Here is a 24001-nt window from a genome sequence, read left to right as displayed (position 1 = left end):
GCCTGCTCCCCAGCAAACAGGACACAGCCCGGGCGTTTGGCAACGTGGTTTACTCAGCTGAGGCCTGTGCAGGCGGCAGCACAAGGCAGGGGCGCAGCAAGGCACGGGACTGGTGTGGGCACAGACCGGCAGGGAGGGCTCGGCCGGGCGGGGAGGGACGCCGGGACCCCCTACCCCTGCGAGCCAGAGCATGCCAGGGGTGAAGGCAAGCGCGCGTGGGGATGAGGGATGCACACGGGGAGCGAGGCGGGGAGCTGTGCGCACCCTGCCTGCACCCCTGCCGTGCCCCTATCCCTGCCCACCCAGCCCAGACGCCCCTGCTGCAGCCCTGGCACCCCGCGCTGCCCTGCCCTGGCCCCTTGCCCAGGCTGAGCCTGCTTCTCTCTCGCCATCGCTGCCGTCCTCACCCAGCTCCCCAGGGACGCAGCACGAGCAGGTCAGGCCAGGCATCCCCTGGTCCCCTTTGGCGGGGATGTCCCCAAGGCAATGGGCAGGCTGAGCCCTTCGGGGGCACGGCAGTCACCCAGCGCCGAGGGCACAGGCCACAGGGTGCCGCCCCGCCGGGGGACCGGGGCTGGAAAAGCGGGGCCAGGCGCTGCCCCTCTGCAGGCACGTGCTCCAGCCTGCTGCCCGCCGGCATAGGCACCCTAGGCAATGGGGCCAGGAGCCAGCCCCGGCCCCTAGCCACCCGCTCGGCTCCCCGTGGCATGGTGGCAGCCCCGACCACGCCATCCCCCAGCCCTGCTGGCGGCTGCTCTGGTGGAGCCGGGGGCAGAGCAGGGGCTCTGGGGAGAACCAGGGCTGTGGGCAGAGGGAGAAGGCACCACGGCGGCCTCAGAGCCGCCCTGGGGCACTTGGGTGGGGGGCAGAGGGGTCCGTTCTCCCACCAGCAGGGTTTTGGCACAGGGGCCCGCCCGGCGTGGCAGGGGGACCCCTGGCCCTGCCGAGGGGGTGGCTGGCAGTGCCATGGTCCTGCCGCCCTGAAGGGCCAGCCGGTGCCCGGTGGGGCCCTGCCGCAGAGGGAGGGAGGTGCAGGGGCAGAGCACCGTCACGCCGTGAGGTTGTGGGCAGACTTGGAGGCGCTCTGCGCCCTCTGGATCACCGCCTGGCACTTCTCCCGCCGCAGCAGCTTGTTGTTCTCGAAGAAGCCCTCGTTGCGGGGCACCCCGTGAGAGCCGTCGGGGAACGTCAGGAGCCCTGGGGAGGGAAGGGACGGGAGTCACGGGGTCGGGAGCAGCGGACACGGGGGCCAGGCCTGGGCAGACACAGCGGGAGACACTGGGAGGGCAGGACAGCAGGGGCAGGGGCGAGCGGGACATGCTGAGCTGCGGCGGGCACGAGGCACCGGCTGCACATCCCGCACCGGCGAGACCCCCCCCCCCCGGTGCACCGGGCACTCACCGAAGCCGTCCACGCGCCCGCCTTTGAACTCGCCCTCGAAGGTCATGTTGTCGTAGCGGGTGAAGACGCCGACGCCGCTGAACTTGCCCTGCACGAACTCCCCCTCGTACCTGTGCGGGACAGCGGGGGCACGGGCGGGGATGGGTGTCGGGGGGCTTGCGCCCGGGGTGGGGCAGGGCAGCGCGAGCCCCGAGGGGTGCTGAGCTCACCTGGAGCCGTCGGCGAAGCTGAGCACGCCGCAGCCGTGGAAGAGCCCGTTCTCAAAGTGCCCCACGTAGGCGCTGCCGTCGGCGAATGTCAGCTGGCCGGTGCCATGCCGGCGTCCTGGGCAGCGACAGAGAGAGACGGTGAGAGGTGGAAAGAGCCGGGACCGACCCGGTACGGCGGGGAGCGGACACCTCCGCACCTGCAGGCTCAGCACCGGCTGCCCTGTCCCATCCCGTTCTGTCCCGTCCCGTCCATCCTGTCCCATCCCGTCCATCCCGATCCCGTCCTGTCCCGTCCATCCCAGTCCCGTCCATCCCCGTTCTGTCCAGTCCTGTCCCATCCATCCCATCCCGTCCATCCCCATCCCGTCCCATCCTGTTCATCCCTGTCCCGTCCATCCCCTCCCATCCAGCCCAGCCCTGTCCCGTCCACTCCGTCCCGTCCATCCCCGTCCCGTCCCATCCCGTCCCGTCCATCCCCGTCCCATCCCGTCCCGTCCATCCCCGTCCCGTCCCGTCCCGTCCATCCCCGTCCCGTCCCATCCCGTCCATCCCCGTCCTGTCCCGTCCATCCCGTCCCATCCCGTCCCATCCCGTCCATCCCCGTCCCATCCCGTCCATCCCCATCCCGTCCATCCCCGCCCCGCCCCGCCGCGCCCCGCCCGCCCCACCTTCCTTCCACTCGCCGCGGTACTCCTCCCCGCTGGAGTACGTGAAGGAGCCCTTGGTGAGCGTCATGGCCGCCGCCGCCGCCTCCGCCACCCGGCGCCGCTCCGCTCCCCTCCGCGCCGCGCCCCGCCGGGGTCCCGCCGAGGGGCGGCGGCGCTGCCCCTTCCCCGCCGGCCCCCGCCCCGCCGCCCCGCGTCCATCCCCGCTCACCGTTGGCTGTCCCCGTGGCAACGCCTAGCAACGCGGCCTCCCATTGGGCGGCCTCCCCGCCGCTCCCTCCGCCGCCGCCATCTTTGCGCGGGGCGGGGCCGCGCCGGAGCGGGGCGGTGTCGCCGCGGCGCCGTGACGGGGCGGAAGCGGCGGGGCCGTGCCGGGATGGACGAGACCAGCCCGCTCGTGTCCCCGGAGCGGGCGCAGGGCCCCGACTACGGCCTGCCGGGCGGAGCCGTGCGCGCCACACCGGCCGCCGTCGTCGTCCCCGTCCCCCCCCCGCCGCCCTCCCCGCCCGGTTCCCCCGGCGGCCGCGACCGCGAGCGGCAGCCGCTGCTGGAGCGCGGCGCTCGGGGCCCGGCGGCGGCGGCGCAGGCCCAGGCCCAGGCCCAGGCGGCGGCGGCGGCTCAGGCCCAAGCCCAGGCGGCGGCGCTGGCGGCGCAGCGGGAGCGGAACGAGTTCCCCGAGGACCCCGAGTTCGCCGAGGTGGTGCGGCGGGCCGAGCTGGCCAGCGAGCGCGGCATCTACCCCGAGCGCATCTCGCAGGGCTCCAGCGGCAGCTACTTCGTCAAGGACCCGCAGGGGGTGAGCGGGGACCGGGGGGAACCGGGGGGGGCCGGGCCCGGGCAGCCGCCTGCCCGCAGGCACGGGATCGGCGCGGGGCGGCCCGGCTAGGGACCTGCGGGGCCCGCCCGGCTCCTTCGGCTGCCGCTCCCCCCCCCGGTGCCCTCAGCGAGTTCGTGCCGGGGTGCGCCCCGGGAGCGGGACCCGGCTCCCCGGTCCCTCGCGCCGCCGTTTCTCAGCCCCGTGTGGGGGGGGCTGGCTGCTGGCCGGGCCCCTGCCTGGGGGGGCGGTGCAGGGCTTCCCGCTGCCGCCCCGGCGCCCAGGAGGAGCCGTGGGGGCGGCCGGTAGGGGCTGTGGGGCAGAGGAGGCCTGGCTGTGAGGGCAGGGCTCTGGGGGCTGCTGGGGGACGTGTGCGAGGAGCCGAAGGCCGTGCCCTCCTGGCCGCGTCACCCGGCAGGTCCCCTGGGTGCCCTGCCACAAACAGGCAGGGTGCGCGGCTGGCTGCTGCGACTCGCTGCCCAGGGTCACCCGAACCTCCCCGCTGCCTCCCAGGAGGGAGTGCGGTGCGCTGCCCCAGTGGGCGGGTTGGGGGCAGAGGGCGAGGGCACCAGGGGAAACCTTTTGCCTCGTGCTCACTTCCTTGGGGTCTGCCGGGGACCCGAGCTGTGCCTTTATCGGATGTGCCTCCCCCAGCCCCGGGGGCTGCGGCAGTGCCTTCGTGCTGGCCCGGCTCCCCGTGCCCTGGCGCCAGGCGGACCTGTCCGTGCTGCGCGGTTCTCGGAGCGAGCTGCTGCCAGCGCTGCTCCCCAGGCACCGTGCTGTCAGGCTCCGCTCCCTGCTCCAGCACTGGCGTCACTCTGGTGTACGTACTCCACGCGGCGCCGTGCTCCACGCTGCCAGAGCTCCCGGCAGGCTCAAACCCAAGGACACGTTGGCAGCCTTTACGTGGGGCCGATAAGGGGATTGCCTGTCTGTCCCCTCGGCCTCCCCCACCTCAGAAGGGGTTCTCTGCGTGGTCGCGGGACAGCTGACCTGCTCCCGTTCCCTCAAACCTTCCTCCCAGTAGACAAAGTCATGCTCCCACCTCCCCTGGGCTGGCCTCTGGCCCCGGCACAGGGGGATTGCCCTGGGGTTCCCCACCGGGGTGTTGGGACACGCACGTCACACTTCCATGCCGTGGCAGGAGCTCGGCTTGGGGAAGTGCCACCCACTCCGTCCGGGGCTGGCTGGCCTCGGGGAGGAGTGCTGGCCCTGTGCGCTGCCGAGTCATCCCGGAGGGGGCCGTGAGCCCGGGCTGCTCTGCAGACCCCTGGGGTGCCCGGCCCTGGGGTGGGTGACCTCGCTTCTGCCCCGAGCCTTCATCTCAGCTGCGTGGCTCAGCAAAGCTGGCTTGGTGACAGCACGGCGCCTAGCATGGGGCCTCCGAGCCCCTTGCAGCAGTGGGGGTACCTGTTCGGGAGCTGCCTGTGACCTCTTACATACAGCACCCACAGAGCAAGCCCCTCTGCTGGGCCCCGCATCACAAAACTTTGTTTTCTGCTAAGGTCCTCCAGCTTGCTTTCTATTTTGGCCCCATTTTCTCCAGTCAGTTGAGGATTGGCTGCATTCAATGGATTTTGGAGCCAGGGAGCCCTATCCCCCTCTGCCCCCCTGCATGGAGGCAGTGAGCAGCTGTGAGCAGTTGCTCCCCCCCAGCCCCGTCCCAGTGACCTTTGGACGGTGGGATATTTACCAGGGGACAGCATCATCAGCGCTCTCGTGTGGGACGAGGAGGGTGATGAGCAGGTTGGGAGGCCTTTGGGCACTGCTCATGGCAGGGAATGGAGAGGGAGGCACCTAAAAACCCAGGCCTGCGCCCCCGGGGTGTTTTGTCCCCAGCTGCTCTCTGTGGTAGTGTCTGTTAGCGGGGGGCTGCAGCAGTCCCCACGCTCCCTCCCGCCCCAGGAGGAGTCTCCTGGACCTGGGGGTGGTGACGGGAAGGGCATGGCAGGGCTGGGCGCTGCGGGAGCGTGGGCTGGGCTGAGCTGCGCTGGCAGGGCAGAGCCTGTCCCTGCCGCACGCTGGCTCGGGGCACGTGCCCTGGCTCCGCCAAGCCCTGAGCGTTGGCTCTCTGCCGCTCACAGAAAATCATCGGCGTCTTCAAGCCCAAGAACGAGGAGCCGTATGGGCAGCTGAACCCCAAGTGGACCAAGTGGCTGCAGAAGCTGTGCTGCCCGTGCTGCTTCGGGAGAGACTGCCTCGTCCTGAACCAGGGCTACCTGTCGGAGGCGGGCGCCAGCCTGGTGGACCAGAAACTGGAACTCAACATTGTCCCTCGCACGAAGGTGAGGGGATGGCGGCTGGCACCTCGTCCTGGGGAGGCTTTCGTGTGCTGCTGCCTGGCTCTGCCTGCGCCCTGTCGTGTGGCACTGCTGAGCTCGGGGATCTTGTGCTGAGAGCTCTGGGCCAGGACTGCTCCGGCTCAAGCCACGGGGATCCTTGTGCAGGGCAGCACCTTGCAAAATGCTGCGTCCTGTTTTATCAGCAAGCCTGTGACAATTGCCGGCTGCCCCTGCTGACCCCTGTGCTCCTGTCCCCCCAGGTGGTGTATCTGGCCAGCGAGACCTTTAACTACAGTGCCATCGACAGGGTGAAGTCCCGAGGAAAGAGGCTGGCCCTGGAGAAGGTGCCCAAAGTGGGCCAGCGCTTCAACCGCATCGGCCTGCCGCCCAAGGTAGGGCTCCTGGGCCCTGCACGTGCCTATCGCTGCCCCCCCATCCCCTACGCCCCTCCGTAACGCGGCCTCTCCTTGCCTCAGGTGGGTTCCTTCCAGCTCTTTGTGGAAGGCTACAAGGACGCTGACTACTGGCTGCGACGGTTTGAGGCTGAGCCGCTCCCCGAGAACACCAACCGGCAGCTGCTGCTGCAGTTCGAGCGGCTGGTGGTGCTGGACTACATCATCAGGAACACAGGTAGGGCCAGCCGCCTGCTCCTTTGCGCCCCGGCAGCTGGAGAGCGGGCAGGGGCTCGGCGTCTCCTCCTGGCGCCCAGAACTCCCGGCAGCACCGCCTGCCTGCTGCCAGGTGGCATTGCCTCTGGAGAGAGTGCGGCTTCTGGGGCTACTCGCCACCGTGGCCGTCCCGTTCCAGGAGGTCTGGAGCCAGCTGGGACCCACCCAGGTGCTGGGGTGAAAGTTTGCCAGCTGCAAGGACCCAGGGACACCCAGAGACCCAGCACCCGGCTGTGCCACTGTATCCTGCCTGTATCCAAGCCCCTTCCAGGCTGGAACGGGTTTGAGGCGCACCCCAGGGCTCGCAAGCTGACCTCTCCCTCCTTTCTCTCGAGAGCCGGGGCCCTGTGGATCTCTGTCGCACCCAGGGCGGGTTGTGTGGGGGCTGATGTGGCTTCCCAGGCCTGCTGCAAGCTCAAGGACTCTGGGGCGGAGGTTGGGCCTTGAAGTCTGTATAAACCTGCCTCGCCTCTGGGTCGGAGGAGGAGTTATCTCCTGCCCAGCACGGGCAGGCCCCCACGGCTGATTTTCTCTCCCTGCAGACCGGGGCAACGACAACTGGCTCATCAAGTACGACTGTCCCCTGGACAGCGCGGGCGTGCGGGTGAGCGGCTCCTCCTGGGCGGGGGTCCGCGGGGCTGCCTGCTCGCGGGAGCTGGCGGATGGGGAGGGGATTTCCCAGCTGGCTTGGGACTCTGAGCGTGCCGGCGCCTGATCTTGTCTGCTGGGCTGCTCGTTGCCCGCCGCGGCGGCGGGTTGTGGCCTGGTGGGACTCGGAGGATGCGCTTGGGCTCCGTGGGGGGAAACTGGGCGTGCTGCGTTGCTGGACTTGTGCGTCCTTGGGGGGAGGCCTGGTGGGGGTAGCTTTGTTATCACCCAGACTGGAGGTGCCCTAGCATTTGTCCACGACGCTCCCCGGTGGGCGGGGGACTGCATTACTGGTGAAAGGCTGCTGAGCCTCCGGTAGCCAGGGCAAAGACCCTGACGGTGGTGCCGCAGGGAGTGGGAGATGGGCCGCTTCTGCTGGGCGGCCTGCCTTGTAACTGGTGCTCTGCTTCTTTCCAGGACAGCGACTGGGTGGTGGTGAAGGAGCCCATCATCAAGCTGGCTGCTATAGACAATGGCTTGGCCTTTCCTCTGAAGCACCCGGACTCCTGGAGAGCGTGTGAGTCCCTCAGGCTGTGCTGGCGCACCCTGGCGAGCTGTGCAGCAGCACGCTGTCTGTCCTGGGGACGTCTTCCTCGGGGGCTGGAAGAGGCGGTAGCTGGGCTGCCTCTCTGCAAACCTTCCAGGGGCGCAGACAGCTCTGCCTCGGGGGGGCTGTAGGAAGTGGTGCCGGACCTTGTGTCCCAGAGGCAGGCGGTTCTGCACCCGAGGTCACCTTGCATCTTCCCTGGCTCTGATGTCTTGTGCTTCCTCCCACAGATCCCTTCTACTGGGCATGGTTGCCCCAGGCCAAAATCCCTTTTTCACAGGAGATCAAGGACCTGATTCTCCCCAAGATCTCAGATCCCAACTTTGTCAAAGACCTGGAGGAAGATCTGTATGAGCTCTTCAAGGTGAACTGGGGAGGGGCTGAGGGTGGCTTGGGAAGAAGAAAAGCAGGGGTAGTACTGGGAGTGCTGCGTCAGGGTGGCGGTGGACAGACAGGTGTTTGAGCTCCTCACGGTGTCTCTGGGCCGAGGCATAGCAGGGTTACCCCAGTGCCAGGAGCTGAAGATACAGCTTGGGGAGAAGCAGGAAACGTATGGGACAAGAGGGGAGAAGCTTGCTTGGGTAATAGTCATCTCTTGAGCAGTGTGGGGCAGAGGGTGGATACTACCGTGTTCTTCGCTCTCTCTCTTGCAGAAGGACCCTGGCTTTGACAGGGGGCAGTTTCACAAGCAGATTGCTGTCATGAGAGGCCAGGTAAGGCAAATCGGTGAGGCTCCAGAGCCTCGTCCTGCCTGTCTGGCAGCGGGGGTGCCGGAGTGCCAGCTCTGTTCCCCCGGTGGGGCGGCTCAGGCTTCGCTCCGTTGTGCCGTACAGATCCTGAACCTGACTCAGGCGCTGAAGGACGGGAAGAGTCCCCTGCACCTGGTTCAGATGCCACCCGTGATCGTGGAAACGGCGCGTTCCCACCAGCGTGCCGCCAGCGAGTCCTACACGCAGAGCTTCCAGAGCCGGAAGCCTTTCTTCTCCTGGTGGTAGCTGTGGGAGCCGCGGGCAGGGCTCAGCTGCCTCGGACTGGCACTGCGAGAGGAGCTGGGCCGCTCCTGTGGCTGGGATGTGACGTTCCGGGTAGAGCAGCGAGCAGGTGTGGCTGGAGGAACCTGCAGCTGGAGCGGAGGAGCCAGGCAGGTTGGGCACGGTCCCTCTCCGGCTCCCTTGGGGCTGTGTGGTGCGCGTACAGCCCTGCCTGGGGAGGAGCTCAGGGGGAGGCGCGGGAAGTGGCTGTGAGCTGCAGCGTGGCTGGGACCCTGCCCACGCCTCCTTTCCCTGGCCTGCATGCGGTTCTGAGCGCGCCTCCTCGGGCTGGGACGAGCTGGCTCCCCGGGCCAGGATCCGTCCAGCCCTTTGCACCAGCTGCCGGCCTTCCCCTTCCCTGCCGTGCCTGCCCCTGGCTCCAGGGCTGGGAAGGCCTGGAGTGGGTTGTACTGCCCTCCCCTTCCTCAAAGGCGTGCTCTTCTCCTCCTCACTTTCTCTCTTCCGCCCCAACCCCGTGCAAGCTGCTTTCCTCAGGGGGAGTTCCCGCTGCCTGTCGATGCAGCGGGGACCGCAACGAACGGCTGTTCTCTGGCTGGGGGCTGGAGGAGGGGATGTAAGGAGGACCCTGCTCTTGCCTGCTCCCCGGGGCAGGCTTGGGTGCGGCTTGACACTAAGTGGAAAGAGGTGCTGGCTCATCCTGGCAAAGAGCAGGCGGCTCTGGGGGGTGCTGGAGCCTCACCCTCTGCTGCCCCAGCCCATCCATCCTGCCAGGTCCCCACAGCTGCTGCTGCTTGGCTTTTGCCCCTGCTCCCAGCAAAACTCCCTGGCTGCTGTGCAGCCGGGGTCGGGCCAGCCAGCATGGCTCCAGCCTTGCTGTCCCTAGTGCCCCCCTTGAGGGACAGGGGGGCTGCTGGGGACAGGGGACAGCTGGAGGGGGCTCTTCCTGCTGCGTGGGTGGGAGCCACGCAGGAATTAGGGTACTGGGAGCACACGGGGACCAGTGCGGGCTCCTGGCTGCCCCTGTGCTGACAATCTTGTGGGCCTGATGGGGGGGGGGGGGGGGGGGGGGCGAGGCAGCGAGTGTCCCCTCTCCCCAAAAGCTGCTGAGCTGTGTTGTATGAAATGGTACCGGGGCTGCTGCCTGTGTCTGCTTGCCTTGAGCTGTGGCTTTCCCTGTCGCTGAGGAGAGCTGGGGGTGGGTCTCGCTGCCCTGTTTGCCCATCCTTGGGGGGGGGGGTGGGAGGGAAATGAAGGCTGGCTGGGGCTCTGCTGGGGGGGCTGGGAGGGGAAGGCAGCTCACTTGTCTCCTGTGAGCGGAGGGCGCTCGGGCCCGGCTGTGCTGAGGATGCTGCGAGCACAGGGGAGCGGAAGCGAGACCCCAGCTCCCCAGCCAGGCCTGGCTGCGTCTCCGGCTGACCCAAACCGTATTGTTCTAATGCACTGTAGAAATGTATGTAATGTATTTAAACCATGCAACCGGCTGAATAACAGAGCTGCCGTTCACCTGGCCTCCTCCATGTCTCAGCAGCACCGGGCGGGTGTGGGGACGTCCCTCGGGGCTGGCTCCAGCACAGCAGCCGGGATCCAGGTCGCAGCCGCTTCTGCCCCCCTTTTATTCACCGCTGCGCTTGTGTCCCACGCACTCCGCGTCTGGGGTGAGCCCAGGCAGCACCGCCGTCCCGCAGCCCCCCGGGGCCGGTTCCCGGGCCGCTCAGCACTGCTGCGGGGACCCCGGGGCCGCCTCAGCCCCACCGCCGCCGGGCTCCGGCTCCTTCTCGGCGATCCTGCGGGGAAGCGGCGGGTGAGGGCGGCGTGGCGCGGCCCGGCCGCGGTCCCCCCGCCGTCCCGGCCCGCACCTACCGCAGGCGGCCGAAGCGCCGCAGCGCCGCCGTCCCGAGGCCGTGCTCGGCCGCTCGCCGCCGCCGGAGCCGCCGCAGGGCCCGGGCCATCCGCCGCTGGCCGCCGTACCGCCAGACGAGGCGGGCGCGCTCCTCGGGCCGCTCGGCCCCGCCGCTCCGGAACAGGCTCCGCAGCTCCGGCAGCCCCACGCCCTGGAAGATGTTGGCCGAGGCCCGCTTGCGGCCGCGGGCTGCGGGCGCCGCCCGGCCCGGGGGGTCGCTCACCACCGAAGCCGGCGTGCCCATGGCCCCGGCCGCTGCGGGCACCGGAGAGAGACGGCGTGAGCCGAGGGCGGGCCCCGGCCCGGCCCGGCCCCGGGAGGCGGCGCGGGTCGCGGCCTGCCCAGCACGGGGGAGCGCCGGCGAGGCCGGGCACCGGAGCCCCCCCGGCACCGGGCGGGGACGCGGAGGGCCCGGCTCAGGCCGGTGCCCGCCGTCCCGCCCCGCCGTGACCCACTTTCCCCCCGCCGCCCCGCGCCCCCTCCGGCCCCGCGCCCCGACCTGGCGGTGGCTGCCGCTGCCCCCGCCCCGTCACCGCGCCCGGGCCCGCTCCGCTCCGCTCCGCGCCGCGGGGTCCCGGCGCTGCCCCGCGCCGCGCGCCCCTTCCATTCACCCGCCGGGCCCCGGCCCGCCCCGCGCCGCGCAGCCAATCCGCGGCCGCCGCTCCCCGCCCGGACCAATCGGCGCCCGGGGGGCGTGGCCGCACCGCCTCCCTGAGGGGAGGGCTACGTGGCGCCCGTGACGTCAGCGAGGCGAGGGAGGCGGGGAGCCCCGGAGGGCGCGGCCACGCCCCCGGGCGGTGCCCGCCTGCGTCACTCCGAGGGGGAATCCCGCGTGACGTCACCGGGGGGACCCCGGCGCGCGGGGTCCCGCCAGCGCCCCGCGGCCCCGCGCCCCGAGCCCGGCCCCGCGGCGGGACCGGGGGGACGGGACGGGACGGGAGGGGACCGGAGGGAGCCAGAGGGGACGGGCCCGGAGGGAGGGGACGGGACGGGACGGGACGGGACGGGACGGGACGGGACGGGACGGGATGGGATGGGGCCGGAGGGCACGGGACCGGAGGGGACCAGAGGGGACGGGGCTGGAGGGGAGGGGACGGGACGCGACGGGATGGGACGGGACCGGAGGGGATGAGAGGGAGGGGGCGTGACGGGACTGTAGAGGACGGGACCGGAGGGAGGGAGCTGGAGGGGAGGGGACAGAACGCGACGGGGCTGGAGGGGACGGGAGGGAGGGGACCGGAGGGGACGGGACGGGACGGGCCCGGAGGGGACGAGAGGGAGGAGGCGTGACGGGCCCGGAGGGGACCGCAGGGAGGGGACGGGCCGGGCCGGGCCCGGAGGGGAGGGGAGGGGACGGGAGGGGCTCGGCCGAACCCCGCCCGGCGGCGGTGGGCAGCGGCAGGCCCCCGGGCGTCCGGTGGGCCGTCGGGAGGCGGGGCGGGGGAGGAGGAGAGAGGCCCCGCGCGGGGGGACCGCTACGCGCCAGATGTTTGGCAGCGGCCGGCGGCCCGAATCGCTGCCGGGGCGCTGAGTCCCGCCCGAGCCGCGCCGCAGCGAGGCAGGGCCCCGCCATGGCCCGCACGGCTCCCCCCGCCGCCCCGCCGCCCCCGGGGCCGCCGGCCCGCGGCTCCCTCAGCCTGCACCGCGCCTACCTGCGGAGCCCCCTGGGGCTGCTGCGCCTGGGGCAGCTGGTGATGGGCGCCGCCTTCTGGGTCACCGTGGCGGCCCACAAGTACGAGGGGGCGGCCCACTTCGCCCTCTTCGCCGCCGTCCTCGTCTGGCTCCTCACCCTGGCCCTCTTCGGCCTCAGCCTGCTGGGGCGCTGGGCGCTGGTGCCCTGGCTGGGCTCCCGCTGGCTGCTCACCAACCTGCTGCACGACCTGGCGCTGGCCGTGGGGCTCTACGCGGCCGCCACCGGCATCATGGGCTACAAGGCCGGGCGCAAGAGCTACTGCAACCTGCCGGGCTACAGCCAGCACTGCCTGTACGGCGCCTACCTGAGCGCCTCCGTCTGCGGGGCCATCACCGCCTGCCTGTACCTCTTCTCCGGGCTCTACTGCCTGTCACGGCGCTGCCGGGACCAACGCGACATCATCTGAGACCCCGCGGCGCTCGGCTCCCCTCCTCCCCGCGTGTGGACGGACCGCAGCCCCCCTTCAGGACGCAGTGACCCCGCCGCCTGTCCCCTCCCGGCTGACTGCACCGCGCTTCCTCCGGAGACTCCCGCACGGACGGGCGGACAGACAGAGGCCTCCCCGAGCACGGCTTTCCCCGCGTCCCGCCGGGACAGCGCGGACACCCGCCTGCTGCTCGGGCCCCTGTCGCACCCCCGGACAGAAAGATGGACGGATGTAGGCGAGTCGAAGGACCCGAACGGGAAGCCCTCGAGAGGGACCGTGATTTCTGGGAGCCCCGCGGGGCCCTGCCCAACTCCCCCGCCCCAGGCCCTGCAGATGCCGCGTGCTCAGGTGGGTGCCAACTCTGCCCCCACGGGGAGAGGGAGACCGGCCCGGAGGAGCCGAGCGAGGGGAACGGGTGGGCACAGCCCCCCCCCCCCGCCGGCAGCCCCTTGTGCCTGCGCCCAGCTGCGCGGCACTTCTGTTGTTCTCTAATGGAGGCTCTGATTTCGGCTTCCCCGGCCCGGGCCCCTCCTCCTGCCCAGCCTGAACACGTCTGCTTTCTTCCTGGAACTGCGCGGGGCGCAGCCCCTCCCTGCCCCGCGGCCCCGCAGACACCCGGGGCCCGCTCCGGATGCTTGGCACGGCCCCACCCGGCGGTGCCCCCGCCCCGTCCCGCTCAGCGGCCGAGGGCAGCAAGGCCTCCGGCGCTGCCAAAGGCTCCGGCGCTGCCGTGCCCGCGGCTGGTGCCCCCCGGGCACGGGGATAAATTCCTCTGCCCCTGGGGTTTGAGCTGCCCTGGGACGGAGCCGGGTGCCCCCCGGGGAGGAGGGGGCTTTCGCCGCCCCAGCCTGAAGCTCGGCGCTGCTGGCTCGGCCTTGGGGCTGCGCTGGGGAGCGGGGCACGCGGTGAGACCCTGCGTGCCCCCCCGCAGCGGGGTTGGCGGCTGCCCTCCCGCCTCAGCCACCCCCCGAGCCCACCCGGGGCTCGCCCCGCGCGGCCGCGCAGCTCCTCTCGCTCCCTCGCCCTGGAACGCCCCCACGCGGGACTCTCCGGCTCCACCTCTGGCCTGCGACGAGGCGGAGGAGGGGAAGGGCGAGCCCGAACCGCCGCGGGAGGACACCGGCGGCGGGGCCGGGAGCAGCCCCCGCGGCCCGACGGAGACGGGGAGCGTCGGGGGACGGCGGCCGCGAGCCTCGCCTGCTGGGGACACGTCCCCTGCCGCCGCGGGGCCCGTGCCCGCGGCCTTCTCCGCTGCCTTTGGGGGCTCCGCGGCCCCGCGCCGTGCCCGGGCCGGTCCCAGCACGGCGCCCCCCGCGCCCGGTCCCCGCTGTCCCCACGTCCCCGCTGCAGCCCCTCCCCGGTGCCTCCGGGCTCGGCTCCCAAATAAAGAGTTGTCGGCGCTGCCTGCGTGTCTGGGCCTTCACTGGGGGCGGGGGGGGCGGGGGGCGGCACCGGGAGGGGGGAGGAACCGGGACGGGGACCGGGACCGGGGCGGGCCCCCGAGGCGGCTGCCAGCGCGACGCCGCTTCCGCCCTTCCCTTTGCCCTCACGGGGGCGGGGCGAAGGGAGGAATCCCCGCCCCTCTCCTCCTCCTCGCTCCTCCGATTGGCCGCGCCTGCGTGACGTCACGCGGCCGCCGGGCGCGCCCCGGGAAGCGTTCCCGCCATGCAGGCGGCCGAGCGGGACGGGGCGGCGGCGGCGGCGGCGGCGGCGGGGGGAGGCGGCCCCGAGCCGGCGGCGGGCGGCGCTGAGCCCCCCCCGGAGCCGCCCCCGCCCGGCAAGGCGGCCGCCTTCGACCTGCTGGGGCTGGTGCGCAGCTACCGGCGGCTGGAGCTGTACCTGGAGCCGCTGCGGGACGCCGCCGAGGCCGTGCGCTGCCTCCTCCGGTAGGTGCGGGGCGGGCCCGCTGCCTCCCGCCGCCCGTACCGGTGCTGCCCGCCCCTCGTCCCATTCTCCCCCCCCCCCCCCTCCTTACAGGTGGCAGCGGCCGCTGTGCTCCCTGCTGGCCTGCCTCGGCCTCAACCTCCTCCTGCTCACCCTGGACCGAGGTAGGTGCGGCGGGAGGGGGGTGGGGGGCACCCCCCCGGTGTGTGCCGGTCCTGGTGTAACGGGGTGCCGCTCCCCATCCCGCAGCCGCCTGGTACTCGGTGCTGGCCCTGCTGGTGCTGCTGCCCGCCCTGCTGGGCTACCTGCAGGAGACGTGCCGCGCCCGGCCGGCGCAGCAGGAGCTGGTGCGCAGGAGGCAGCACAGCGTGCGCAGGGAGGAGCTGCGCAGCGTGCGGCTCTCGCACCAGGAGGCCCTCGCCCAGGTCAAGGGCTTGTGAGTGTCCCCCCCCCCCGGCCCCTGCAATGGGGCATCGCCTCCCCGTGGGGCTTATGGGGGCGCCCAGCGGCCCGGCTTCACGCCGCCCAGGCTGCTGGGGTGCGCCTCCGGGGGGGGGGGGGGGCGGATTTTGGTGAGCCTGAGGGGTCTCGTTGCAGCCTGATCCAGCTGGAGGGCTTCCTGAGCGGGCTGTGCTGCAGCTGCGAGGCGGCGTACCGGGTGCTGTACTGGGAGAACCCCGCCGTGTCGTCCCAGTGAGTGGGGCCACGGTGGGCATCCCGCGGTGGGCTCAGCGGGGAGGGGGGGCAGGTCTGGGGGGGCGGCGATCGATGCGCTTGGAGAGGGCAGGTGGAGGGCCAGGCGAAGGAAAAGGGGGCTTGTGCTGTGGGGGGCGTTGATCTGCCACGACCGAGGCGTCCTGCTGCTCCTCCCCAGGTTCTACGGGGCGCTGCTGGGCTCCGTCTGCATCCTCTACCTGCTGCCGCTCTGCTGGGTCATGGCCATCCTCAACAGCACCCTCTTCCTGGGCAACCCCCAGTTCTACCAAGGTGAGAGCCTTCCCTGGGGGCGGCCTGGGTGGGGTGGGGTGGGGAAAGGCGCTCCGAAGCTGGGCACCCTGCCCTCGTCCTCTCCCAGTGCCCTTGTGTGAGCCCAGTGTCCCGTGCTGGGCTCTGCATGGGACCTGTCCCCATACCTGACCGGTGTGTGAGCAGAGGAGGGCTCAGGGCACTTGCCAGAGAAGGCTTGCGCGTGCCGATGGCCTTCCTGCGCCCTGGAGACTGGTTCTGGCAGCCAGCTGCTGCGTGGAGGGGCCGGGGGAATGGGAACGCCCCTCGCTCCAGCCCTGATCCCCTCCCACCAGTGATAAAGGAGCTCAAGGCCTCGATCGAGCAGTGTCTGGGCACCAAGCCCCTCGAGAGTGCTCCAGAGCCTGCTGAGCCCCTGCCAGCCGCTGCCCCGCCGGACCGGACCCCCACGCCCACCAGCACGGAGGTGAGGGGCGGCGGGGCTGGGACGTGTGGGGTGGGAGCTGTGGGGCCGCCAGGGCTGGCTGTGCCTCCGTCCCTCCGCCCACAGGCGGCTGTGGTGCGCCCGGCCTGAGCTACCGAGGGGCTGCCCTGCCCTGCTGGGGTCTTGGCTCGATGTGAACCTCTTGCAGGACCTTACCCCTGGCAGCGTGGAGGAAGCGGAGGAGGCAGAGCCCGATGAAGAGTTCAAGGACGCTATTGAGGTTTGGCGGGGAGCGGGGCTGGTCCCACGGGGCAGCCGAGAGGGGCAGGGGGCGGCTGGGGAGGGAGCAAGGTCGGTGCTCGGGGAGGGCGGGAGCGGGGCTGGGCGCCCCCGCAGCCTGACTCCACCTCTACTGCCTGTCCTTTCTGTCCCATGCTGCGGGGAAGGAGACCCAGCTGCTGGTCCTGGTGAGTAGCGCCTTGCTGGGGTGCGCGAGGGGGCATCAGCTCCCGGCTGCAGCCGGCAGCCCGCTCTCGGTTTGGCGGTGACTTGTGGCGATGCTGGGGGAGCGCCCTGCTTCCGCGCCCGTCCCTGGGGTGCGGGCAGTCCTACAGCCCCCAGCCGCCCCTCCGCTCTCCGCAGGAGGACGACGAGGGCTCTCAGTGCTCAGCAGACTTCGACCTCAGCCTCCCAGACAACGGCTTTATGAGCAAGAACGACGTGATCCGCAGCAAGGTGTCGCGCCTGACCGAGCGCCTGCGCAAGCGCTACCCCAGCAACAATTTTGGTGAGGCTGGGGGCCCGCGCTGGCTGGGGAGGCGCGGGGTCTTCACGGCAAGCAGGCGTGGGTGCTCCCGTGCCTCTCAGGCCCCGGGGAGCTGAGCCCTGCCTGAGCTCTGCCCTGTCCCTTCCAGGGAGCTGCACGGGCTGCGGAGCCACCTTCTCTGTGCTCAAGAAGAGGGTGAGTCCTCGGCTTCTCCTGCTCGCCGCCCAAGTCAGCTGTCAACAGCGGGTGTCTGGCGTGCTCGGCCGTCCTCAGTCACGGCGCGGCCGTGGGTGACCTCAGCTAAGTGCTGGGTGTTGTCACATACCGAATGGTGCCAGGGAGCCTTTGTGCCTTTGGAAGCTGCCTCAGGCCGAACCCGCACGTGCTGCCGTGCGAGGCACCTGCTCCTGAGCCCTGGTTTCGAGCGTGGTCTGCCTGTGGGCTTGTGTGGAGGTGGGAACGGGGCTCAAAGCCACTACGGCGTGTGCCCAGAGGAGCATAGGCCACCCCTGTTGTCCTAGCTGTTGTCCCCTGCGTGATGCTTGTCACGCAGCCCTGGGCAGGTACGGGAAGGCCGCGCCTCATCCCTGCTCCAGATACGTATTGCTTGCTGTCTTCCTGCTGCCTTCTGATCTCCAGGCTTGGGGCCCCCTCCCTTTTCTCCTGGGTTAGTCCGGTGCGTGTCTGGGACTCCTCCAGAGCTTGCGTCCCTCCAGGATTACAGCATAGGAAATGACAGTCTGTCAACCTCCCCGAGCCTGTGGCTGCAGTGCTCTCCTGTGGTGTCAGAGCACACTCGCATGCAGATCTAGCGTTGGGCCTGGGCACTGTGTCCTGCTGCTGTTGCCAGGCTGCCCTTCTGCGACCGGGGCTTTGCCCCCCTCTCCCCTCCAGCCGGGGTTGCTGCTGGCAGTGCCCTGGCACTGGAGTGTGCTGGGGAGCTCCCAGTGCTGCAGTTAGTGCCTCACCTCTGTCTCTCTCCCCAGCGGAGCTGCAGTAACTGTGGGAACAGCTTCTGCTCCAGGTGCTGCTCCTTCAAAGTTCCCAAGGCTGTGATGGGAGCCACGGGTGAGTGGAAGCGGGAGGAGGGCGGCGCGTTCCCTCTCCCCGGGGGGTTTTTGCAGCAGGTCGCGGCTGCGGTCCCAAGCCCTTAGCGGGTGATGTGGTGGAAGGGGGGGACGTCTGACACCCGCTTTCCTCCTTTCCAGCCCCGGAGGCTCAGAGGGAGACGGTGTTCGTGTGCGCGCTGTGCAACCAGGTGCTCACCAAGTGACTGCGGCAGCTCGCGGGCACCGCGCTGCCCGCTGCGGGCCCTGCCCTTGCTCACCAGGAGCCCGCTTCCCAGCGTGGTGTCACTGCCCTGCCGGAGGACCTCTGTGCTCGCTGCTCCCCCCGCCGGCACGGGGCTGGGGGCAGACCCAGGCGGTGTTTGCTGCACCATGGGTCCCTGCAGCAGGGCGCTGCCCGCAGCTGCGCCCCCGTCCCTGCGACTGCCCCCCCCCCCCAGCCCCAGTTGCTCAGTGGGGCTCCCCAGCACTGACTGCACCCAGCTGAGAGCTTGCCCGGGGCCTGGCTCAGTGATGGAGCAGCCGTCCTCCCTCCTTCTGGTCCTACCTCCGCCTCCTGGCAGGGGCAGAGCAGCCTCGGGGCTCTGTCCTGACCTGAGCGCTGTGCGGGGTGACCGCTTTCGGGATCAAGTTGGAGCCCTGCCTGCCTTCCCAGGAGATGTGACCTCGGTCCTGGCTCAGCTGAGGCCCTGCTCATCGCTCCCGTGTTCCTTGGCCTCGCTGCGTTCAGGTTTTAGTCCCCGTCCCCCTCCCCGTTTGGCTGTGGCAGAGGAGGCGAGAGGGTGAGCGTGGGCTGGGCTGCGTGAGCGGCTCTCGGCTGCGGCGGGAGGAGAGGCACGAGTTGGTGCTGCTCCGTGTGCGTAGCGACTGCTGCTGCTTCTGCTGCAGGTTAACGTGTGTGTATATACAGAACGACCAATAAATCTCTTGCCACCAGCTGGTCCTTGCCTTGCCCCAGCGAAAGCCGCCCCGTTCCCCGATGTCTCTGCAGCCCTGGCTCCTCTGTCCTGCACGTGGCCGTGGAGGGAAGGTGTCTGCCACCTTGTTAGCGCGGCTTCCGTCGTTCCGCCATCCAGCAGCCTTGTTGCCTGGGTCCCGGGGCTGCGTGGAGCTGCTCCCCCTTGGCCGTGCCAGGGCCTGATCCTGCTGGCCGGGCGCGAGGCTCCCTGCCCTGCCGAGGCGGTGGTCCCGGCAGCTGCCCGCCCGCACAAGGGTGACCTTTCCCTGCGCGAACAGCAAAGCTCGCAGCTATCCCAGGAATGTGACCCTGGCTGCTGTGCAGCTGGGAACGGCCGCAGCCGGGCCCCCGCCAGCCAGCTGCAGCTCCCCGGGGGGGGCCGGGCCCTGGGGCTGGCGGCGCCCCCACCCCAGGGCTGTGACGCCCACCGATGCTCCGGGGGCACGGGTCTTGGGGTACCCCGCGGCGTGGGAGCTGGTGTGGGGCAGCCTCTGGGCTGTGGGCTCCTGGATCCCTTTCTCGAGCCCTGCCCTCGGGAAATTTGGGGAGAAGCTGAACTCTGCGTGCCCAAAGCGTGCTGGGCCTGCTACAAGGCTGGGGTGTCCGCTGGGGGGACGCTGGTGTGCGGAGGGGCAGGGGGGTGAGCCCAGCCAGCTCGGGCTGGGGGACAGGGAGAAGTTACTCGTCTTCCCGGAGAAAGCACTTGGCGAGACGAATGCGATGTCCATGTATGCCTAAACGCTCCTCAGGAGGAGGCTGGTGACGCAAAATACAGAGGGCTACAGATAAACGCGGGCTGTGGGAGATGGGGATTTATTTGCGCACTTCAAGTTTTGCTGTAAATGACATAATTGATGATGTTTATTCCTATGGCAGCGCGCTGAGCAGCCTCGGTCGGAAAATACCTCCTAACACTACTCGAGTTTTTCTTCCCCGGTTTTTTTCCACCGTGGCTGGGGCAGAGCCCACCTGCCCCCGTGCCAGGCTGTCGCAGGGGCTGCCTGCGCCCTGCCCCTTGCAGGCGGTGGGGCAGGAGCACGTCCCGCTGCTGGGAGCAGGATCGGTGCCCCCGGGGGGGGGGCAGCAGGAGCAGGGCTTGCCCTGGCGTGGGGCAGGTGCTGGGAGAAGCCGGGCAGAGGCAGCCCGCAGCCTCAGCTCCCCTCTCGTCCCCAGGGGCTCCCCCTGAGGAGCTGCAGTGTGCCGCCGCCAGGCGCCGGGTAAATATCCCGGCCCGGGATCTTCGTGCCTGGCTAGGCGGCCGGGACACCCTGTAATGCAGCAGGCTCAAAAAATGCGCTGGGTAAACAGGGCTGGAGTGGGACGGGGGGACCCTGCTACCCCCCCCCGAGGAGCCAGCCCGGGGCTGCCCCGGCCCTGTGCTGCAGGGCAGGAGCTGGGGGTGCCTGGGGATGGGGGCCGCCCCATCCAGGATCTGCAGCCTCCTTGTGTGCACCCCAAAACTCCCAGCAGCTCCTTCCCTGGAGCTACAGATCGAGCCAGCACCCTTGGCTGCCCTGTCCCCTGCTTCCCGGCCTCCCGAGAACCACAGGGAGCAGGACACAGGCTTCTCCGAGGCAAAATAATTTACTGGGGTGGGGTCAGGCTGGGACAGGGGGGTGTGGGGTGCAGCGGGGCCAGGGTGGAGGTGGACCCCCCCCCCATTGAGCTGTGTGGGAGGGAGGGCTGGGGAAGCCCAGGCAGCAGCTGTGCACCTCCAGGCACTTGATCGTGGGAGCTGGGGGGGGCAGTCTGCGGGCACGGAGGGCAGCAAGGAGCTGCCTTGGCTGGGGGGGGTCCCTGCAAAAGGGAGGGGGGGAGATCCAGGGCTGGGGCACGAGCTCTGCAGGAGGGGACACGGGGTGGGGATGCTCTGGGGGGCTGGAGGAGGGATTGGGGGAGGCTGAGGGTCTGAGTCACGTCATCAGGAGCTGGGCAGGGGGCGCGGGGTTGGGGTCTCGGGGCAGCCAAGGGAGAAGCAGGGGCTGTATGTGCAGGCAGGGGTCCTGGGAGCAGAGCAGGGGTCCTGGGGGTGCAGAGCTGGGGGTTCAGGAGGGGACAGGGGTCCTGGCTGCAGATCGAGGCTCCCTTGAATGCAGCCGGGAATCTCCGGGGTCCTGGGGTGCCACCAGGGGTGCGGAGCGGGGCGAGTGCAGGAGTCCCGGGGCAGAGCCCTAGCGCTGCCCGGCCCCGTAGAGCAGGGGGTGGTAGAGGGGGCAGGGGTAGGAGAACATGAACTTGACGGCGAACTTCATCTCCTTGTTGTGCTTCTGCCAGGGGTAGATGGCGAGGAGGAGCAGGCGGCCGCCCACCTTGCGGCCCATCACCAGGAAGCTGCCGCTGAGGCTGTCGAGCTGGGGACAGGGGCAGGAGCCCGCGTTCCTCATGTGCAGCACCAGCTTCTTGGTGTCCTTGCGCTTGAGGGGGCCCAGCTTCAGCACCTTCTTCTTCTGGGCGGCCACCAGGCGCCGCTCCCCGTTCTCCTCCGTCACCTCCTTGATGCGCATCTTCACCACTGCGTGGGGACAGCCGGGGGGGGCACTGCTGGGGGGTGCTGTGGGGGGGGGGTGCTGGGGGCACTGCTGGGTGCTGTGGGGTCTGGGGCAGGTGCCTGTGCGGGACAGGGTGCGGCGAGTCCCTGGGGCTGTGTCCTGAGGAAGGGTCTTGGGGGAAATCGCTACCTCACGTCCCGTTCTGCCTGTCCCCCATGCTGCCCTATTTCTGGGGCACCCCAAATCACACACAAGGTCCAAGGGAAGGGCTCGAGTGGGTTCCCACGGGGCTGTCCCTGGACAGCGGTGCCTTTTGGCCAAACCCCTACCTGAGCTGCTCTGGGGGCAGCTGGGGCTGTCAGGGGCAGGGGGCGTCAGGGAAGGGGACCCCAGCACTCACCGAAGTCGCTGGAGCACATCTGCTGCATCATGCCGTCCGCCTTGTGCTCCATCTCGCACTGCGTGCAGATCCTGGACACTGCGGGGTGACACCAGCTGCCGTCACCGCTGGCTGTCACCGGGGTCGGCTCGGTGGGGACACGCTGAGGGAGCCCTGGCAGCCCCTGGGAGCTGCGCCAGGGTGATGGGGGGCACCCAGTCCCAGCACCCGCTTCCCAAGAGGGACAGGGAGTGGAGCGACCCTGCCAATGCTTTGGGGCGCAGCAGGGAGAGTGGCAGCGGGGCGAAGGGTGCCACAACCCTCAGTGCCTGATCCCAACCCCGGTCTGCCTTTGGGTGACGTTCCTTCCCCTGCCCAAGGGGACAGCCACCAGCAACCTGCACGGGGCGAGGGGGCAGCACAGGTGCAGCACTCGGGTCTGGGTGCTTTGGGCTGCTGTGACGGGACGTGGTGAGAGGAGAGGGACACAGCTCCCGAGGTCACCCCCGGCACCGCTCCCTGCTGCCCTGGGGCAGCTCTGTGCAGGCAGCGAGGGGCGCCCAGCCAGGGCTGCTGCCGCCCTGGGGGCTGTGCTCCTAGAGGAGGAGCAGGGATGGGGGCTCCGCGGTTGCATCCCGTATGGGTGTCCCTGCCTGCATGGGTGTGCACGTGTCCCATCCCCTGTCGCAGTGCCCTGCCCGCTTACCTGGCGGCGGGGTGGCCTGGCTGTTCCCGAACTGGACGGCGATGCAGAGGTCGTGGTCGGAGGGGAACTTGGCGCAGTGCAGCATCTCGGGCCAGGGGAAGCCGTAGGACTCCATGACGGGGGCGCAGGAGTCGCGCACCACCTCGCAGAGCGAGCGGCATGGGTAGACGGGGCGGTCGAGGCAGACGGGGGCGAAGAGGGAGCAGAGGAAGAGCTGGGTGTCGGTGTGGCACTGCTTGGCGAGCAGGGGCACCCAGCTGCTGGCCTGCTGCTTGGCCTCGGCCATGGACTCGTGCTCCAGCAGGTTGGGCAGCCGCATGCGCTTGTAGCCCACGTCGTAGCAGAGCTGCATGTCGGCCGGGATGTCCACGCACTGCGGCTCCCTGCCGTAGAAGCGCCCGCGGGGCACGCTCTCAGGCTGCCAGCTGTAGTAGTCGTAGTGCTGCCCGCTGCCCAGCGCCAGCAGCGCCAGCAGCGCCAGCACCGCCGTGCCCGCCGTCCTCGTGGGGCTGCTCGCCCGTGGCATCGCCGCAGCCGTGCCGTGCCGAGCGGGACCGAGCCGGCTGCCTGCTCCCCAGGCGCCTCCCACGCCGCCCTTTCAAAGGAGCCCGCAGGCCTCGCCGGCAGCCAATCTGCTCCGGCTGCCGGGCCCCCCCGGGCATGGCCCCCCGGCCCCACGCCAGGCCGCTCTCCCTCCCTCCCCGCCGCCAGCCCTGCCTCGCACCGCGGGGTGGGCGCACGGCGCTGCTCGGGGTCCCCCCGGAGCCGTGTCCCCACCGGGGGTGACGTGCTCCGGGAGGATGGCTCAGCACCGGGGTGCTTCGTGCCTCCCTGCCCCGTGGGGAGGTGGCTGTGGTGCTTCCCGTTACCCCCCGGCACAACCCCAGCCTGCCTGGTCCTGGCATGGGGTGGGGGACCCTGGTTCCTGCCCTGTCCCCCTCCCCTGGGGAGACCCCCCCTGGACTAGGGGTGTGGGGTGCAGGGGCTGGGGGCGCAGGACAGCCCGCGGACCCCAGGATGCTGGAGCACCCACGTGCGCGGTGCCACCTGCAGCCTCCGCTCCTGCTGCGTCCCCTTCCTCAGATCTGGGCTCTCTGTCACCCCAACCTGTTGCTCCCCATTGAGACAGGACGAGGGGGCTGGGGGGGGGACATTCATGGGAACGTGGCATGGGAAGAGCCGGAGCCCAGCGGGACGTGCCGGGGCCACATTCCCCCATCCCCTTGGAGACGGGCCGTGCTGGGGGTGCTGGGCTGAGGACCCCATTAGAAACCCATTTGTCTGCAGGGGTTATCTGGGGCGCCCCCTCCCCTTCCTGCGATCGATGCCCCGGCCTGGCCAGCGCCCCCGTGCCGCCCCCAGCCCCTGCCCGCCGGATAAGGCGCTCTGCTAATGGGCGGCAGAGCAAACAGCCCGGCTGCAGGCAGGCGATAGCAGCTGCCCTTTGCCCCGGGCAGGGGGCAGGGAGGTCCCCAAAGCCCCTCCAGGAGCCATCCGCTATGGGGCCGTGCTGGCAGCCTCACCCGCACGCCGTGCCCGTGCCTGCAGCCCGCTCGCCCTGCCCGTTTCCACCGTGCTGGGCGCAGCGCCTTGGTCCGCAGCCCCCAGGGATGCTCGCTGCTGGCCTCGGGACTGAGCTCGGCTCTCCTGGGCCAAGCCCCGGAGATGGCACCGTTAATGTGTAACCGCCGGGAGCACGATAAGATAGAGCGGCCCCGTTATCAGGGCTGCCCGGTAGCAGGAGGGGAGGGTGCTGGAAGCGTCGGGTCGTCCCAGGAGGAGTGAGATTGCCCGGGGATAAATGGTGATGGGAAATAGCTAACCTGTGATGGATGGCCTGGGGCAGGGCAGCGGGCAGCTCGGCTGATTGCTGTGGGTTCTCCGCTGGGAAGGGGCCAGGGAGCGGGAGCTGCAGGGGCAGGGGTGGGAGCCTGCGGGATGGAGCTGTGGGGGCGTGCGGTGCCCGTGCGCGATGCTGAGCCTTGCCCTGAGCCCTACCCGGGGAGCAGCCTTGGCTGGTGGGACTGGGGATGGCGGGGGGGGGGGGGGGGGGCAAGGGGCTCCCTGCCAGCCCCTGGGCCCCCCGTCTGTCACGATGCCTTCATTAGAGCCACTG

General features: G+C 70.6%; 6 protein-coding genes across 8 annotated transcripts; 3 read left to right on the top strand and 3 right to left on the bottom strand.

Moving 5' to 3' along the window:
• Nucleotides 1-31: 31 nt before the first annotated feature.
• On the bottom strand, nt 32-2452 carry MORN4 (MORN repeat containing 4). The gene is made up of 4 exons (XM_080596858.1): nt 2279-2452; nt 1611-1725; nt 1402-1511; nt 32-1197 (listed from the first exon to the last, which is right to left on the bottom strand). Exons 1-4 carry the CDS (start codon nt 2343-2345, stop codon nt 1049-1051), a joined length of 441 nt encoding a protein of 146 aa, XP_080452984.1. The 5' UTR covers nt 2346-2452; the 3' UTR covers nt 32-1048.
• Nucleotides 2453-2595: 143 nt separating this feature from the next.
• On the top strand, nt 2596-9726 carry PI4K2A (phosphatidylinositol 4-kinase type 2 alpha). The gene is made up of 9 exons (XM_080596837.1): nt 2596-3071; nt 5174-5374; nt 5632-5763; nt 5848-6001; nt 6582-6643; nt 7105-7204; nt 7465-7598; nt 7888-7947; nt 8068-9726. Exons 1-9 carry the CDS (start codon nt 2652-2654, stop codon nt 8227-8229), a joined length of 1425 nt encoding a protein of 474 aa, XP_080452963.1. The 5' UTR covers nt 2596-2651; the 3' UTR covers nt 8230-9726.
• Nucleotides 9665-11918, bottom strand: AVPI1 (arginine vasopressin induced 1). 2 transcript variants are annotated; one of them, XM_080596854.1, is made up of 3 exons: nt 11779-11918; nt 10087-10381; nt 9665-10010 (listed from the first exon to the last, which is right to left on the bottom strand). In XM_080596854.1, the coding sequence occupies exons 2-3, from the start codon at nt 10368-10370 to the stop codon at nt 9938-9940; spliced, it is 357 nt and encodes a 118-aa protein (XP_080452980.1). In that variant the 5' UTR covers nt 10371-10381; nt 11779-11918; the 3' UTR covers nt 9665-9937. The 2 variants fall into 2 exon arrangements, with proteins under 2 accessions (XP_080452980.1, XP_080452979.1); XM_080596853.1 differs by lacking the exon at nt 11779-11918 and adding an exon at nt 10626-10781.
• MARVELD1 (MARVEL domain containing 1) lies at nt 11698-13649 on the top strand (the record flags this gene model as incomplete). Its single annotated transcript, XM_080596851.1, has 1 exon — nt 11698-13649. The coding sequence occupies one exon, from the start codon at nt 11698-11700 to the stop codon at nt 12223-12225; it is 528 nt and encodes a 175-aa protein (XP_080452977.1). The 3' UTR covers nt 12226-13649.
• Nucleotides 13650-13876: 227 nt separating this feature from the next.
• Nucleotides 13877-18289, top strand: ZFYVE27 (zinc finger FYVE-type containing 27). Of its 2 annotated transcripts, XM_080596841.1 has the most exons (12): nt 13877-14132; nt 14224-14294; nt 14380-14566; nt 14728-14823; nt 15005-15117; nt 15432-15562; nt 15729-15800; nt 15967-15987; nt 16163-16307; nt 16435-16481; nt 17273-17354; nt 17495-18289. In XM_080596841.1, the coding sequence occupies exons 1-12, from the start codon at nt 13912-13914 to the stop codon at nt 17557-17559; spliced, it is 1251 nt and encodes a 416-aa protein (XP_080452967.1). In that variant the 5' UTR covers nt 13877-13911; the 3' UTR covers nt 17560-18289. The 2 variants fall into 2 exon arrangements, with proteins under 2 accessions (XP_080452967.1, XP_080452968.1); XM_080596842.1 differs by lacking the exon at nt 15967-15987 and having other exon boundaries at nt 13879-14132.
• Nucleotides 18290-20221: 1932 nt separating this feature from the next.
• On the bottom strand, nt 20222-22565 carry SFRP5 (secreted frizzled related protein 5). Its single transcript, XM_080596850.1, has 3 exons — nt 21886-22565; nt 21201-21278; nt 20222-20823 (listed from the first exon to the last, which is right to left on the bottom strand). Exons 1-3 carry the CDS (start codon nt 22409-22411, stop codon nt 20483-20485), a joined length of 945 nt encoding a protein of 314 aa, XP_080452976.1. The 5' UTR covers nt 22412-22565; the 3' UTR covers nt 20222-20482.
• Nucleotides 22566-24001: the final 1436 nt, after the last annotated feature.

Source organism: Anser brachyrhynchus, assembly GCF_964034855.1.
Source record: "Anser brachyrhynchus genome assembly, chromosome: 6".
NCBI lineage: Eukaryota > Metazoa > Chordata > Aves > Anseriformes > Anatidae > Anser > Anser brachyrhynchus.
Note: the sequence above shows the minus strand (reverse complement) of the source record. Positions and strands in the feature narration are given on the sequence as shown.